Below are 17,392 nucleotides of genomic sequence, written 5' to 3'. Positions count from 1 at the left end.
AAGATAAGACAGGTAAAGAGAGACAAAGAGGGGCAGTGTATAATGATCAAAGGGACACTCCAACAAAAGAAATAACACATAAATATCTATGCACCCAAGACAAGAGCACTAAAGTTCATAAAGCAACTATTAACAGAACTAAAAGGAGATATTAAAAATAACACAATAATAGTAGGGGACCTCAACTCCCCACTCATATCAATGGATAGATCATCCAGGCAGAAAATTAACAAGGAAGCAGTGGAATTCAATGAAAAGCTAAACCAGTTGGACTTCATAGACATATATAGAACACTCCATCCAAAAACAGCAGCATACACATTTTTCTCAAGTGCGCATGGAACATTCTCAAAGATAGACCATATGTTGGGAAACAAGGCAAACCTCAATACATTTAAAAAAATTGAAATAATAACATGCATCTTTTCTGATCATAAGGCTATAAAGTTAGAAATTAATTACAAGAAAAAAGCTGAGAAGTGGACAAAGATATGGAGACTAAACAACATGCTATTGAACAAGCAATGGATCATTGAAGAAATTAAAGGAGAAATAAAAAATATCTGGAGACAAATGAAAATGATAACATACCATACCAACTCATATGAGATGCAGCAAAGGCCATATTAAGAGGTAAATTCATCACAATACAGGCATACCTTAGCAAACAAGAAAAAAACCAAATAAGCAATCTCAAATTATACCTAACTGAATTAGAAAAAGAAGAACAAACAAAGCCCAAAGTCACCAGAAGGAGAGAAATAATAAAAATCAGAGCAGAAATAAATGCTATTGAAACAAAAAAAAGCCAGTAGAAAGGATCAATGAAACAAAGAGCTGGTTCTTTGAGAAGATAAATAAAATTGACAAACCCCTAGCCAGGCTTACAAAGAAAAAAAGAGAGAAAGCTCAAATAAACAAAATCAGAAATGAAAGAGGAGAAATAACAACAGACTTCATGGAAATACAACGGATTATAAGAGAATACTACAAAAAACTATATGCCAGCAAAACAGATAACCTAGAGGAAATGGATAAATTCTTAGACTCTTACAACCTCCCAAAGCTAAGTCAAGAAGAAACAGACAATCTAAATAGACCAATCACAAGGAAAGAGATTGAAACAGCAATCAAAAGCATCCCAAAGAATAAAACCCCAGGACCAGATGGCTTTCCTGGGGAATTCTACCAAACTTTCAGAGAGGATTTAATACCTATTCTTCTCAAGCTATTCCAAAAAATTAGGAAGATGGATCACTTCCCAACACATTCTATGAGGCCCACATCATTCTGATACCAGAGCCTGACAAGGACAGCATGAAAAAGGAGAACTACAGGCCAATATCGCTGATGAACACAGATGCAAAAGTTCGCAACAAAATTTTAGCAACTCGAATTCAGCAATTCATCAAAGGGATCATACATCACGCTCAAGTGGGATTCATACCAGGGACACAGGGATGGTTCAACATCTGAAAATCAGTCAATGTGATATACCACATCAACAAATTGAGGAATAAAAACCACATGATCATCTCAATAGATGCAGAGAAAGCATTTGACAAGATCCAACAGCCATTTGTGATAAAAACTCTTAAGAAAATGGGGATCGAAGGAAATTACCTCAACATAATAAAGCCATATATGACAAACCCATGGCCAACATCACACTCAGTGGGCAAAAACTGAGTGCCATCCCCCTGAGAACAGGAACGAGACAAGGATGTGTACTATCACCACTCTTAGTCAACATAGTACTGGAGGTTTTGGCCAGAGAAATTAGGCAAGAGAAAGGAATAAGAGGAATCCAAATAGGGAGTGAAGAAGAGAAACTCTCGCTGTTTGCAGATGACATGATCTTATGTATAGAAAAGCCCCAAAAATCCATCACAAAACTAATAGAAATAGTTAACAACTATGGTAAGGTTGCAGGGTACAGAATCAACTTACAAAAATCAGTTTTTCTATACTCCTATAACGAACTTACAGAAAGAGAACTCAAGAATATGATTCCATTTGCAATCTTAACTAAAAAAATTAAGTACCTAGGAATAAATTTAACCATGGAGGTGAAGGCCTTATACGATGAAAACTATAAGACATTACTGAAAGAAGCTGATAATGATATAAAGAGATTCCTTGCTCATGGATTGAAGAATAAACATAGTTAAGATGTCCATACTACCCAAAGCAATCTACAGATTCAATGCAATCGCAATCAGAATCCCAATGACATTCTTCACGGAAATAGAATAAAGAATTCTAAAATTCATATGGAGGAAACAAAGACCCTGAATTGCTAAGGCAATCCTGAGAAAAAAGATCAAAGCTGGAGGTATCACAATCCCTGACTTCAAAATGTACTACAAAGCCATAGAGATCAAAACAGCATGGTATTGATACAAAAACAGGCACACAGACCAATGGAACAGAACTGAAAGCCCAGAAATAAAACTGCACATTTATGGACAGCTAATCTTCAACAAAGGTGCCAAGAACATACAATGGAGAAAAGATAGTCTCCTGAATAAATGGTGCTGGGAAAACTGGACAGCCACATGCAAAAGAATGAAGGTAGACCACTATCTCATACCATACACAAAAATAAACTCAAAATGGATCAAAGACTTGAAGATATGTCCTGAAACTATAAAACTCCTGGGAGATAATATCAGTAGTACACTCTTTTGACATTGAACTAAAAAGGATCTTTTCAAATACCATGTCCTCTCAGACAAGGGAAACAAAAGAAAAAATAAACAAGTGGGAATCCATCAGACTAAAGAGCTTCTGGAAGGCAAAAGAAACTAGGATCAAAACAAAGAGACAACCCACCAATTGGGAGAAAATATTTGCAAATCAGATATCTGACAAGGGGTTAATCTCCATAATATATAAGCAACTCACACAATTGAACAATTGAAAAAAAACCCAACTCAATCAAAAAATGGGCAGATGATATGAACAGACATTTTTCCAAAGAAGATATACAGATGGCCAACAAACACATGAAAAGATGTTCAACATCACTAATCATCAGGGAAATGCAAATCAAAACTACAGTAAGATACCACCTTATGCCTGTTAAAATGGCTATAATCACTAAGACTAAAAATAACAAATGTTGGAGAGGGTCTGGAGAGAAGGGAACCCTCATACACTGCTGGTGGGAATGCAAACTGGTGCAGCCACTATGGAAAACAGTATGAAGGTTCCTCAAAAAACTAAAAATAGAACCACCGTATGACCCAGCCATCCCACTACTGGGTATCTACCCAAACAACTTGAAATCAACAATCCAAAGTAACATATGCACCTCTATGTTCACTGCAGCACTATTCACAATAGCCGAGACATGGAAACAATCTGAGTGCCCACCCACTGACGACTGCACAAAGAAGATGTGGTGTATACACAATGGAATACTACTCAGCAGGAAAAAAAGACAAATTCATCCCATTTGCACTAACATGGAAGGACCTGGATGGAATTATGCTAAGCGAAATAAGCCAGACTCAGAAAGACAAACACCAGATGATTTCACTCAATGTGGAATATAAACAAACACATGGACAAAGAAAACAGTTCAGTGATTACTGGGGGGTGGGGGATAGACACCGGGGTTGAAGGGGAGCACTTATGTAGTGACAGTCAAGAAATAATGTACAACTGAAATCTCACATTGATGTAAACTATTATGAACTCAATAAAAAAATAAATTAAAAAAATAAAAAGTAGGCTCAAAAACAAAATGAAAGTGCTGAAGACTACATCAACCCAAATATTTATTCATAATAAACTTCACTAATTTCACAAGTGAATGACCCGGGTGTGAGCCCGACACTGTGAAGGCGAAGGAAAATGTAACTAAGAAGAAATGGCAGGACACTAGAGTTCACGTGCAACCTCTCACATTTAGGTTATTATTATCTTTATTACTAATAAGATACTTCATGCCTTAACATTAGTTGTATTGTAGAAAGTAAATAAAATATTTCTGTAGACTTTGATGATATGCATAAAATATTTTTTCAAGTAAAATTTAGAAGTCAAAATAATATAAATTCTTCTATAATTTACTTTAGAACACATAAGACAGAAATCAATCTCTACAGAGACAGATAAAATAAAGCCTTCTAAAGACAATCAGAGTACAGCATTTGTTTCGACAAAAAATATAAGTAATGGATAATTATTTTACCTCTATAGAGTTAAGAATATATGTTCTTTCCAACACAGTATCTACCTCTGAAAACAAAACCAATGAAAAACTTTCTGCAATCACAAGATATATTCTGATAAATTTTTATATCCATCCTCCAAATTTTAATTTGTTAGGTAAGTACACCCTGGAAAGATAATCTGATGATAGGAAGGTCAAAGCTTGAATTTCTGCCTTCATTTTAGAGTCGGCCATGATTTCCATCTGTCAATAAAAGCAAAATGCAGTCATACCAGAGTCTTTTGCTACAGTCTTGTCAACTCAAACTAGTAAATCTAGACTTGTTTTATTCTCCAAAACCATGGGCAATAGCCATTAAGTCAACCAGAATATTCTAGAGCTGCTACAGCTAAAAATATCAGGAGAATGGTCAGTGTGGGTGCCTTTGATAACTAGGAATGGTCTGAGGTCTTTATACTTTCTGTCTCCTCTTTTCCCCCATAAATTATGATACAACCACAGACAATGGGTATATAAGGATGAGGATAAAAATAGATTAGCTCCATCCAGCTGATCTTATCTATTAGCATTCATAATTCAGTGTTTCAGCAACCAATTGCTGTCAAACAACCCCCACGCTCCTTGCTGGTTATACAAAATTCCAAGGAGGATATTTTCAAAATGTTACTTGAACAGCCACTAGTAAAGTAAAAGGCGATAAAGCACACAACACTTGAACTTTAAAAAGTAGTATACTTCTCTTCTCCAAAATGGTTGGCAAGTGACATAAGGTCTTTTCAGGATACTGTCAAGTTTCATTTGGTCCCGTTTTGTCAATGGAATTAAAGCATCTTTAGGTATGTTTAATCTGGGAAAAAAATAGATGAAAAAAATCAGTAAAACAAAGTGCTTCTATAACTTGCAGGTCATATATATGTCATTTGTATTTATTGTGCTATTTCAAGAAACTCAGAAAGAACAGATAAGAAAATTAGTACATAATGTACTACTGAAATTTCACAAGATTGTAACCTACCGTTAACTCAATAGAAAAAAAAAAGAAAAGTAGTACAGATCCACCTTTTTTTTAAAGATTGGCACCTGAGTTAACAGTTGTTGCCAATCTTCTTTTTTTTTTTTCTCCTTCTCCCCAAAGCCCTCCAGTACATAGCTGTATATTCTAGTTGTAGGTCCTTCTGGTTGTGCCATGTGGGATGCCACCTCAGCATGGCCTGATGAGTGGTGCCATGTCCAAGCCCAGGATCGGAACTGGAGAAACCCTGGGCCGCTGAAGCAGAGTGCACGAACTTAACCACTCAGCCACGGGGATGACCCCCAGATCCACCTTTTAAATCCAGAATTGTGAGACTCTATCCCAGAACAGCAAGTGTTCAAGTTCATAGTGGAAATCTGTTCTAAGGTGTTGTTTCCCTTCATGTCACACTAACAGGATGATGACAAGGAGGCTGACATTGGTTATAAAACAAATGCCAACAGCCCAACATCATGTATATCGACACCGAGGCAGCTCCCAGAGCTCCAGTCCTGAAGCCATGAGTGCTGATATGCACGGCCAGCAGCGAGATTCACTGAGATTTTAGGTTCCCCTGAGTCCTTAACTCTGTAATTCATTGAGAATTTTCTGGGCCTTGGAAGTTAGTCTATCACTTACGCACACACATCCCTATCTAGTTTTAAATTTTTAAAAAGTAGATTGTAATTTTATCTTGGTATACTTTAAAAACAGAAAATGAGAAGTCCAGGATTTATGGCATGGACTACTTTTTGAAGTCACAAATCCCAGATTTCCCAGTAAAGCTCCAGTTTCAAGTAGTCTTTTTCAATGTCCCCATAATTATGACCACTTGCCAGTGGCAGCTCCTGGACAGGGTGAGAATTTGATTGAAAGGGAGGCCCAGAGGATTTCCCTTGGAGCTGTGTTTGTGTGGCTGCCGCAGTGTTTCTCTTTGATTGTACATTGATTTGGAGAGGGTTTTGCGGGCACTGACGGAATTTATGAGATGCAGCTAGAGTTTCTGCAGGCCCCCACCTTGACAATTACCAAATCACGTGTCCTGAATTTGTGTTAGAAATGATCATCACACAAATAGATCACCCCTAAGGGACTCTGACCATGACAGATACACTAAAATGAAGAAAACTTTGATTCACTAGAGTGTAAATATTCAGAAATCAGAAACTGAATGTTTTCCTTTGTGTCCTCATTTTGTAAGAAGTGGTGGTCACCCAAAACTCATCCCCTATTTAGGAAACAAGCACTTGTTAGCACACTCACTGCTTGAAGAAACCCAATGAACATGTTTAAGGTCATTCTCACTGGCCAATTAAAACAAAAATAAAACATTTTTAAATATCACATTAGCAACATTAGCAGAGATGAAGAAAAGTGATAATGTCCTGTGCTGAGGGACACATGGGCTCTTACTCTGCAGGGAAAGCAAAATAATTAGCCTATCCAGAGGGCAGTCGAGGACTTAAAAATGTGCACACCCTTTGACCCAGAAATTCTGGGAGCTCAGCCTACAGGACTAGCTAGAGCCGTGGGCAAAGACTGAATTACAGGGCCCGTCGCAGCGCTGCCTACCAGGAGAGATCTGGGAACCGCCCAAATGACCAACTTTGAGGGGTTGGTGGAATAAACACTGTACATCCGGAATTCCAACTCAGCAATAGGAGTCATTAAAATGAGGTCGCAGAAGAGAAATGTATTTATTGATATGGAAAAGTGGTCACATCGTGCCGTGTGAGAAACGGAGATTACAAAATAACACGAGAACGTGACCCCCTTTTTGCGAAAAAAGTTACAGCGAGGCAGAGAAAATAACCCACAGGGGTAAAGCGGTTCACCTGTAGGTGCTTTTTTATCTTGTTCTTTAATATTTTTTTCTATAATGAACATATATAGTAAATTTGCCAACCTTTAGGTTCCCAGACTTTAAGTAGTCTTAAAATGAGATTTTTTTATGAAATTAAAATTTTAAATCTATAATAAAATTGATTCCTATGGCAAATGTTATTGTCAATGATTATCATTTAATTGGAATCAACATCTTACACTTTCTAAGTGTAAAGAAATTTACAAAATACTTTAACATTAAAAGTAAAACAAAAAACATTTTCTAGCTAGCAGAAGTTCAATTAACCAAATTCTTTTGTTCAGTGTTTCAGTAGTTGCAACAGAAACACTGATGCATTTAATTCATAATTATGTAATCCTGAGTCGCAGTGAACAATACCCATAAGGAGCCTCAGGAGCGTTCCCTCATAACGTAACGACTGTTTAGCTTATTGTTACACAGGACAGAGAGTCATCATTTCACATATCCCGGCTCTATTAAACCGTCCAACCTTTTAATGTCAGAAGGGAGGAGCCCAAGCCATCTAATAGCCGGAACTGTGAGATTATGGGCTTCAAAAGACATGGACTGGAACAAAGAGCAAAAGTAGATTAGGTGAGACTAAATGGCAGAGAACTAGCATACTTGTTTTGCAGCCAAATTTTTTACTTATTAAGAAGGACAAATACTAAAGACTTCACTCCCCCAGAGCCCACAGAATAAGAAAATCACCCAGAGCTTCACTAAGCTGGACTTTCAGTGAAGGCTTTAAAACCACTCTACAGTATTGCTCTGTTGGTTTTCTATAAAGTAAAACTGCAAATGAACCCGTCTGGCCTGCACTTATTATTGTGTGTGATTCCATATCTTAACACCTTGCTCCACCATCCCTTTCACCTGCTGTAAACATACACATCAGGGACACTCAAGGTGTCTACCAGTGGTTTCCAAACTTTACCCCTTGGGGCCCAGCCGTAGGGATTCAGATTCACAGGTCCGCATGGGGACCGAGATGTGGATGTCTAACAAGCTCCCCGGTGATGCTGAGGCTCACGGTCCAGGACTGCACTTTGAGAACCACTCATGTACGGCAGTTGCAGACTCTGGTGGTCTTTTCATTTCTCCTCGTGGTGGGAGAAAAGGGAACTGGCAAAGTCAGAAGTCAAGGCTATACAGCATGTTCAGAGCATATCTGGCGATCAGACAATGTTGTCACCCCACAGCCCCACAGTTACGTGGGCAGCAGGGAGAGTGGAGGATAACAATGCCTCGTGCCCACAGCTAACCCCACTCTGTCACCTGCGGTCACACTGATCACACCGGGAGCTGGAATCACAGCTACTGAACCAGGCAGGCCTAGGCTAGGGCAGTAGCTCCACTGGTATCTCTGAGGGCCCTCAGATTCCCAGGGGCTCACAAGTAAATGCAGAAATCACCCCAATGAATATAAAATACCTCAACAGTGGGAAAAAGAAAAGTGCTTTTCCATACTTACCATAGATCCATACTTATAAATACACATTATTTCTATGCCTGTTAAAAAGAAAGTTACTGTCAAAATTAGCCTTCTTGTATCTTACAGGTTAGATAAATTGCATTCTCAAATTATATCTAACATCTGCAATTTTATCTTCGTGGGCATTACCAGAGAAAAATTTATGGTTCAGCTTAATATGGCAAAAAGAACGATAAACTGCCTCAAAGAATTAGTCATTAATTTTAATCTAAAATCATCCTCTTTAAAAATATTTTAGGAGAGTGTTCTAAGAGCAGAAAAACACAACTACAAATATGATTTAATTATGACTATTGTTTCAAACAGTCCCACGATAAATTACCATGTGGATCAGCGTCTACCAGAGTGAAAATAGGAACGTGAAACACATCCCACAGCTTCTTGACTAGAAGTCTTGTGTTCAGATCAGGTACTCCCTTTCCCTGAAAACATAATTGAAATGACGCATTTTAATTCCAGTACAGTGAAATCGATAAAACTATATCCTTACTTACTAATAATTTAAAAGCTGGATTCCCTCACCTTAAGTTTCAGGTGGTAGAAGACCGGCACTGACTGTGGAAAAAACTGTACAATACATACAACAGGGCGAAAAAGCCCACATCCATTCATAAATCTGACTCCGTTTTCCCAGTCCTAGGATATATTTCAGCAGAAACGGAAATAATGAAAATCCTACCTAGGAAAAGATGTCCACTGCAGTGTTACTTCAAATGACACAAACTCCTGTAAATAGCCAAAATATCTGACAACAGACACAGGGAGGGGCAGCACAGCACGGCGGTGATATGTACCAGCTGCAGGGCAGACGGCCCGGGCAGAATCTCGGCTCTGCCCCGTCTCAGCAGCACGAACCGGAACGAGTCACAAACCTCTTGGTGGCTCAGGGCTCGTATCACCTTATCAGGCTGTTTGTTATAGGAAGTAAATTATTTAATAGTCATAAAGCACTTAGCGGAGTGCCTGGTTTAAATTTGGGATTCTATAAACCCAAGTGGCAGGACAATATTATGAAGTCATTAAAAGAATAATTATGTAGAAAAGTAATTTAAAGAGCATTACAATACTGTTAAGAGAGAAAAGCAGAAAATCCAGTGAAACATGGAGCAGAGAAGGAAGCAGGCAGAAATTAAGAATGGGTTTTTCTTTTCCTTTTTTTTTTGAGGAAGATTAGCCCTGAGCTAATATCTGCCACCAATCCTCCTCTTTTTACTTAGCAAGTCTGGCCCTGAGCTAACATCCATGTCCGTCTTCCTCTATTTTATATGTGGGATGCCTACCACAACATGGCTTGCCAAGCGGTGCCATGTCTGCACCCGGGATCCAAACCGGTGAACCCTGGGCAGCCACAGCGGAATGTGTGCACTTAACCATTGCACCACCAGGCCGGCCCAAGAATGGGGTTTTTATCACATAGCTCTGGGTTTGAATTCCCTCCCTGCCAATCATTAGTGGGTGATACTGTGCCAGTTTCTTAGTCTCGTTAGGCTGTGGCTTTATTTATAAAATTGGGATAAATGTGCCCGTCACACAGAGTTAGGGCACTATGGCAATGCTATCGTCTCAAATCCATATTTCTTTTTTTTTTTTCAAAGATTGGCACCTGAGCTAACAACTGTTGCCAATCTTCTTTTTTTTTTTTTTCCTGTTTTTTTCTCCCCCAACTCCCCCAGTGCATAGTTGTATATTTTAGTTGTGGGTCCTTCCTGCTACTTGTCCTGTAGCTATCAATGGTGACACTGTGGTAGGTTCCACACACTGGAGTCATTTTGACTCATTCCTCATATCCCGTGGTCACCAAGTCCTTTCGAATTGACCTTGCAATATCCTTTGTTTCAGTTCTTTCTCCTTAGTCATCCCTCTTTCATCCTCACAGCAAGATCACCACCTGACAGCCTGCTGACAGGCCCCTGACTCCAGTGAGCCCCCTTGCTCTAACGAGGACGCTGCCACACTAACCCTTGCCAGTTCCTTTGTCACTAGTGCAAACACTTCTGTTAAGTGCCTGACATTTCTGCACTAAGTCGGGATGCCTCCCTGGGAGTGGCCAGGCCTTCCAAGGCTCCGTTCAGGTGCCGGACACCCCACCTCCTCTCCAGGGCCGCCCTCCTCACTGCTTCCACAAACATGCCTCACAAGCATCTACTTATTGCTAATCTAATAAGCCCGAAGAATTTTAAGTAGATGAGCTCTTTTTCCTTCAAAGAACTAGGTTTTTATCCGGATCTATAAAAGCAGAAGGCCGGGATGGGGGAAGGGAACCTGACACATTCTGTTATTCTGTTAGCATTCCCCGACTCACACCGCAAGCTTCCTCTATCCCCACTCTTTCTGTCCTGCTCCAGCAGATGTCGTCCACCACCCAGTTTCAGGAACTCAGCCCACATCACCCTGCAGTGGGCAGCTTACTGCCCTTTGCTAACCAACGCCTGTATCTCCCCATGTGTTATCTCGACATATGCTTCTGTGTTCTTTGCTATTCTTTGCACATTATGTGAAAAAAAAAAGAGCAGGGTAGCCGGCCCCATGGCCACGTTGTTAAAGTTCCATGCACTCCGCTTCGGTGGCCCATTTTTGCAGGTTCGGATCCTGGATGCCAACCTACTCCTCTCATCAGCCATGTTGTGGAGCTGACCCACATGCAAAATATAGAGGAAGAGTGGCACAGATGTCAGCTCAGGGCTAATCTTCCTCACCAAAAAAAAAGCAGGTTCCTTTTGACTGAATTAATGATATTACCCTGGTACACAAACTCGTGTGAGGAAGAACCGGGAGCAGCTCTTGTTCACCCAACCCCGTCCAAAGCCCCCAGCGTGACCACGTTAAAGTCGAGACAAGCAGCCCCAGCGGGAATGGTGTGAGGGTGACCCAGAGCCCCCGTAACCTCGCTGTGGTTCTGGAAAGTCACTGGTATTTAAGAAGCAGGAGCATCATCACGATTTTAGTCAGATTTGAGGACGTTTACATGAACACCTTAGAAATTCTTGTTCTGCAACCCCGAACATCACGTTGAGAACAGAACGCTCAGCAAGCCGTAAAGATGATGTTACGATCCCCTCTTACCAGTCAGCAGAGAAGTACGTGAGTCTTGGAACTACAGTAGAGCAGGTCACATACCGTGACGATGACGCACGGAGACATCCTGCTGCAGAAGTTGTCGTCCAGGAGTCGCTGAAATGTCGCATCTTTTTCCACGATTAATAGAAATTTCGCATCTGTGATTAAATCTGTGAAGTTAAGGCTGATAAATTGAAAGCAAAAGTATTTCAGTTTAACCACCAACTAAATAATGTTTCCGTATAGGTCAATTCAAAAACAGCTATAGAGTATTTCCATTTTCACCCTCAAATATATAAACAGATATCTATTCATATATTTAGATATCTGTCTTTCCTACCAGATAGTAAGCTCCTAAAAGAATTCGAAAGAAGGGACCGCGATGTCTTCATCTTGACCACTATATGGTCTCACTTGTTCATTACATGTTACGAAAGCTTGGTTTACCAAAATAATGAATGAACATCCTAGAAGGTTAAATAGTTTTCCCACTCAAAGGATACTCCAAATTCCTTGGATATTAGATGATACAGCAACAGCCTAAGGTAACAAACAATACAGTTTTCATTTTAAATAAGAAGTATAACCACATTTAAAAATTTATCACAAAAATCCTATATTTTCATTTTTCTTTGAATATACCAGTTATCAGAGGTTTATCCTCAGTAAGAGAACAGTAGGAAACAGATTGACTCCTCAGTCAGACAACAGACACTTGACCCAAACTACTGCCCAGCAGGTGGGAATTTCTTGGAAACTTTGTAGATAATGCGGTTTAAAAAGCAGAAACTGATGAAGGAGAGACTCCCTTATGAAGGAGCTCACAGGCATCATTGTGCCCCTTTCCAAACCGCTGCCTAGTTTACTCCTGTCAGCTTTCTACTGCTAAAGCCTAGCAAATAGTCCAATATTAAACATAAGAATTTCGGGGCCAGGAAATGTTATGAAGATTATACAAATCTCTATGCTAAAATGGTCAAGCCACACTCTACCCGAAATCAACAGCGTTTTAAGAAAGAATGTGCATGTTTGTTTATTTCAATATGACGTTTGACAACTGGCATATTTTGAACTTATGTAATGTGCAACCCCACAGCGCACACACCTATTCATCCTGCAGTTTTATTTTAAAATCTTAAGCTCCAAACTACTTGACAAAGCAGGAAATAAAATACATTTCAAAAACAAAGAATCTAAAAGAGAGTTAAAGCATGTGAAAACATTAATGCTTACTGTTGTACAGCTGCAATACACTTTGGTGCCATCTTCCTCGATATACCTTAAATTGCCAGCAATTAAACCTTTTGAAGTAGATAACTGAAAAAAAAACCAGACATATTTGAAACTTTTTTCACTAAGATATTTTATGTTGCTAAGTCATTCCTCAATGTTCACCTGCTAAATTATATGTATTTTAGCCCAGATTGGAATTTAAGAAATGAAGTGGAAAATATGTAAGAATATTTAGGAATAAAAAATATTTGGTCATTCATCTATTTTGGTCCATTCACCCACGGTAATATATTGAGAAGATTACTTAAATTCATAGTGAGAAAAATATAGTATCAAATAATATTAAAAGAAGGCACAGGTTACATTTATTCTTCCATCACAATTTTTATATAAACATTTTGTCTTAAAACAAAATGTTTTGTGTGAAGTGCTACTTACTATATGCAGACTCCTCCTCGGCACTTTTAACATACAAGAAACGTCGGTGACAATACTGTCCACAACAGTCTGGTTACCAAACAGCTGGCTGTCAGTGTAATATATGTCTCTATGAAAATTTAAAATATACATTTTGAATTAACAATAGACTCTTTGAATATAACAAGTATTGGAGTATTATTTGAAGAAAGCTTTAACTGGATGAAACACAACATATAGACTAAGTAACTTATTACCCATAGTCTGGTCTTGTGTAACTTTCAAGACATATAATGAAAGTCAATCCAACTAAACCTCACATTGCATTTTCAAGAGTAACTTACCAGAACGACGTATTTACCTCTTGGTTGTGTAAGTGTTGCTCTGCACTAATTTGTAAATCATGGACAATATTTTAAGAATTAGCGCTGGAAAATAAGATATAAAAAACAAGTTACTCATCATTTCTCTCACTAATTCAAGCCATTCTGCTAACCTGTCCCCTGTTACTTTCCATAACATTAAAAAAAAACATCTTTCCAAAGGAGAAGTGTTAAGCAGAAAATAAAAATGGCCTGAAGAATCAGATAAAGTTAATTGCTGTATGAACAGCAAAACCGACAGTACTTTTCCACTGAACCATGTAGATCGAAAATTTATTTTAGAGTTATAATTTACTTCCATGATTATCGCCAATGCAAAATTCTATAAATTTATTTCACGTACAGGGGTGGTCTACCAGAGGACAAGCAAAATTCTTTCACTAGGAACAACTGAAACCCAGAAGGTAACCAAATTCATTTATTTCATTACTGAAAGAGAAGAAAGATTAGTTTACCAAAATTTTTAACTGACTTTGGAGAATCGCTTTTGATTTTTCTTGTGGTACAATGAGAAACCATCTGAAGACCCACAGAATCTTCAAACCTGCCATTTTGTTTAAAGCAAGGGAATAAAATAAAGAAGAATTAACTTCTGAACACCACACAATATACATCATTTAAACCCACATTTCTTCTCAACGTCAGCACTGAAGCTTTGGCACAACCTTGTTTAAGAGCTTAGATAATTCCAGGTGGTAATTAGGCAACTAGTTTTGGGACGTACAGAGGCACTGAAAGTGTGTAAAATAAACGAATTAAATACCTTTGATTATGATGTGTTTTTGTGCATGTCTGTGTGTGTATTTCTTTCCCGGGAAGACATTTAGTGTATGTGAACTATTTTCAACTATTTCACAATTTTAATCAGCATTTTGCTCACTTCAATAATTTACTCACTTAATTTTACTCAATTTAATACTGTTTTGAAATATCTTATTTGATTTACCTCCGAAGTTACATTAAATGAAATAACAATTTATATTAGGCTGTTAAACTGAAACGTCAGGCCTGGCCTAAAGGTGGCAGAAGGCACCCGGCAAATAGGCCAGATGTCCACTGCCTCACGGCCGGATGAAGTCCATCTTGCAAATATGACGCAAAAGTTCATAGTTTCCATTAATTATATTGAGCATAAAAGAATACTTAGTGACTAAAGAGCCTCAAAATTACTTTTATTCTGTTTCTGTAACTCCTACTGAGAACTATTTTCGTAGCGTATTTCCTTACTCAATGGAAAGGTTCTACAGGTTGAGGATCTGCAAAACACAAACCATATAACCAGGTTCCAGGACTCTGATAAAGCCGTGTGCTGATTTGACCCTCTTGGGCACAGGACTTAGCAGGGGGGGATCTGCCAGGAAAAAGGGCCATTGAAACGGGCTCTCTGTTCAGGACACATTTATTTAGGTCCCGGTGCCAGGAATGGTTGCAGCTCCCCAGAGCAAGCAGATTGAGACGAGAATTCCACTGGCCGCATCTCCCTCTTGGAGCACTGGAAAGCTTAGATCTGAGTGTGGAGCCTATTTTTAGCAGGACTGTAAGCCTTTATCATGTGCATTTTGAGTTCTCACCTCTTTCTGTGCTCCATTTTCCGTTCCTAGCATTGTTTTCTCCTGGCCTTATCTTTCACACCTACTTCTAGTTTACAGAACTTGCCTCTATGGTATGTGATTTTGTAAACTTCCTTAAATCCTTTTTGACAGAGTAAAGGCAATAAAAAGAATGATATCCAACTGGAACTGTAACTTGAATAAATTCAAATAATGACATAGATATTGCATTTAAAAAGAAAAAATGCAAAATGCCCACTTCATATTTTCCCAGCTGGACCTGTCGTCGATGGTGATTGCAGGAGCTTCATTTCTTGCCAAGCTTGTGATTATGTCTCGGATAACATTTTCTATTGATGCAAGAACCTGAGAACTGAAACAATAAACACACTATGATTCAATCTTTATTCTAAATTAGGCCTCTACAATATGTGACATTTCCCCAGACCAATAGTGAAATAAATTTTTGTTTCATTGGTTGTTTTTTAGGACTAGGTAATTCTTGTCAAAATTGGTCTCTCCCACTAAATTCTGACATCAGTACTGCATTAAAACAACAACTGTATTTACAGTGTTCACTTACAGAGAAATTTCATTCGCTTGTAATTTTACTCAATTACCAACTTAAGTAATATCTCCCTTTCAGATTAAGGACTAGACAATATAATTTATAAATAGATTTTAATCTATTTAATGTTCACATTAACCTACTTGAATACAAACTCCTTGACTTGAAATACTACTGATAAATGTTTTAATTAAAAATGTTGTAATATTGGCTTTGAATTTAATTTCTCTCCCAAAATGCAATGCAAAAGTATTTCAAAAGGAACACTCGCTGTTGTAGCACATTACCCTAACTGATCTCATGCCTTAAATCAGCCTTTCTGAATTTTAGTGGCACAAAAAGAAAAACGTTTAATCACTATCATGAAAAGTCTTGGCAACTATTACACCACTTTACAGCAAAATGTTAAGACTTAGCCCAGTTTTCTGTCAGCTGACTTTTAATTTCACAAGCCATCAGCTTAAAAAAATGCTGTTGGGTTATAAATGCTATTAGCATATGCCTAGGAAGAGAAACCAAATCAAACCTAGAAAATGGCCAAAGCCTGGACGGTTCTGATTTCCACAGAAACTTCAGAGCTTCAGTGAAAACGCACGGATCAGAAAATAAATTTCAAAACATTCAGTATTTTGTAATATTGAGAGGTAAACGCTGACTCAAATATCTCATTTTTGAGTTTGAAAAAAAGTGGCAAGACAGCACTATGACCAACTCTAGATACAATCGGATTAATTTACTTCTGGAACCCAAACAGAGGACTCCAGCCTCCCGTCCCTTCCCCAGGAATGTCCCTCAACGGAATCCGTTTGTGAAAATGTTTGCTTGTGGATTTTTGCCTTTTTGTTTTGTTTTTTGGTAGTTTGCTTGGGCTTAAAAATTAAAGACAGCAATTTGTTTAGACTGAAAAATCTTTGCTGATAAACCGAAAAGCGGATCAAGGGAGCAAAACAACAGGGCATCTTGGGCAAACGCGGTCCCTCCCGCCCGCATCCGTGCTGCAGGGCATCCCCGGGCCGCCTCCATCAATCAGCCCCGGGCTGGACCAGCCGAGCGGCAGCCCCGGCAGCGCGCTGCCCGACCGCAAACCATCTAAAGCACGGACATTTTAGAAACCACCTAAAATGCGCCGACCTCCTTGTTCATTTTGATAAAACACACTTATTGAGTGAGAACTCACAACATTCATCTTCCCTCCCTTTCTCTTCCCAAAAAATAAATCTTGAACACTTAAGCTAAAATTTTATCTCCCCCCAAACTTTTTCAACATCCCGAAGTCAGACGGCGCCCTAAACTGCGTGACCCGTAAGGATCGCAGGAACCCTGCGAGCCCAGCAGTTGGGACGCTCCTGGAACACTGCACAAGGAACATTCTAGAAGACATCAAGGGGGCTGTCCAGGCTTTTTGAGTTTAAAACACGAGTTAACAGCAGAAAAGGGGAGTTGAAGGAACACCCTTTTGGGGTTCGGGGCGGGCGGTCAAGGGGGCCACAGCTCCGAGTACCTGGAGGCCGGTCGCGGACCCCCGCCCGCCCGCTCCGCGCCGCCGCCCCGCAGGGCGGCCAGCAGGGAAGCCCTGTGCTGGTCCACAGCCGCGAAGAACGAGGCCTCAGGCCCCACGGGCGCAAAGGCCATGAGGACAGGCGGCAGG

At 39.3% G+C, this 17,392-nt stretch overlaps 1 protein-coding gene across 2 annotated transcripts; it reads right to left on the bottom strand.

Moving 5' to 3' along the window:
- Nucleotides 1–3,897: 3,897 nt before the first annotated feature.
- SPO11 (SPO11 initiator of meiotic double strand breaks) lies at nucleotides 3,898–17,376 on the bottom strand. 2 transcript variants are annotated; one of them, XM_014831370.3, is made up of 13 exons: nucleotides 17,246–17,376; nucleotides 15,436–15,549; nucleotides 14,082–14,170; nucleotides 13,605–13,671; nucleotides 13,265–13,373; nucleotides 12,827–12,910; nucleotides 12,097–12,133; nucleotides 11,654–11,763; nucleotides 8,859–8,958; nucleotides 8,516–8,553; nucleotides 7,532–7,608; nucleotides 4,919–5,030; nucleotides 3,898–4,426 (listed from the first exon to the last, which is right to left on the bottom strand). In XM_014831370.3, exons 1-13 carry the CDS (start codon nucleotides 17,374–17,376, stop codon nucleotides 4,307–4,309), a joined length of 1,188 nt encoding a protein of 395 aa, XP_014686856.1. In that variant the 3' UTR covers nucleotides 3,898–4,306. The 2 variants fall into 2 exon arrangements, with proteins under 2 accessions (XP_014686856.1, XP_070341529.1); XM_070485428.1 differs by lacking the exon at nucleotides 15,436–15,549.
- Nucleotides 17,377–17,392: the final 16 nt, after the last annotated feature.

The sequence above is a fragment of the Equus asinus genome, chromosome 15 (assembly GCF_041296235.1).
Source record: "Equus asinus isolate D_3611 breed Donkey chromosome 15, EquAss-T2T_v2, whole genome shotgun sequence".
Classification (NCBI taxonomy): domain Eukaryota; kingdom Metazoa; phylum Chordata; class Mammalia; order Perissodactyla; family Equidae; genus Equus; species Equus asinus.
This window is presented reverse-complemented; position numbering and strand designations above follow the sequence as displayed.

Coding starts and splice junctions, on each gene's coding strand:
- SPO11 (XM_014831370.3), bottom strand. CDS start 17,376: ATGGCCTTTGCGCCCGTGGGGCCTGAGGCCTCGTTCTTCGCGGCTGTG. Junction 13,672..14,081: donor AAAGTCAGTTAAAAATTTTG/GTAAACTAATCT, acceptor CTTATTTTCCAG/CGCTAATTCTTAAAATATTG. Junction 12,911..13,264: donor CGAGGAGGAGTCTGCATATA/GTAAGTAGCACT, acceptor TTTTTTTTTCAG/TTATCTACTTCAAAAGGTTT.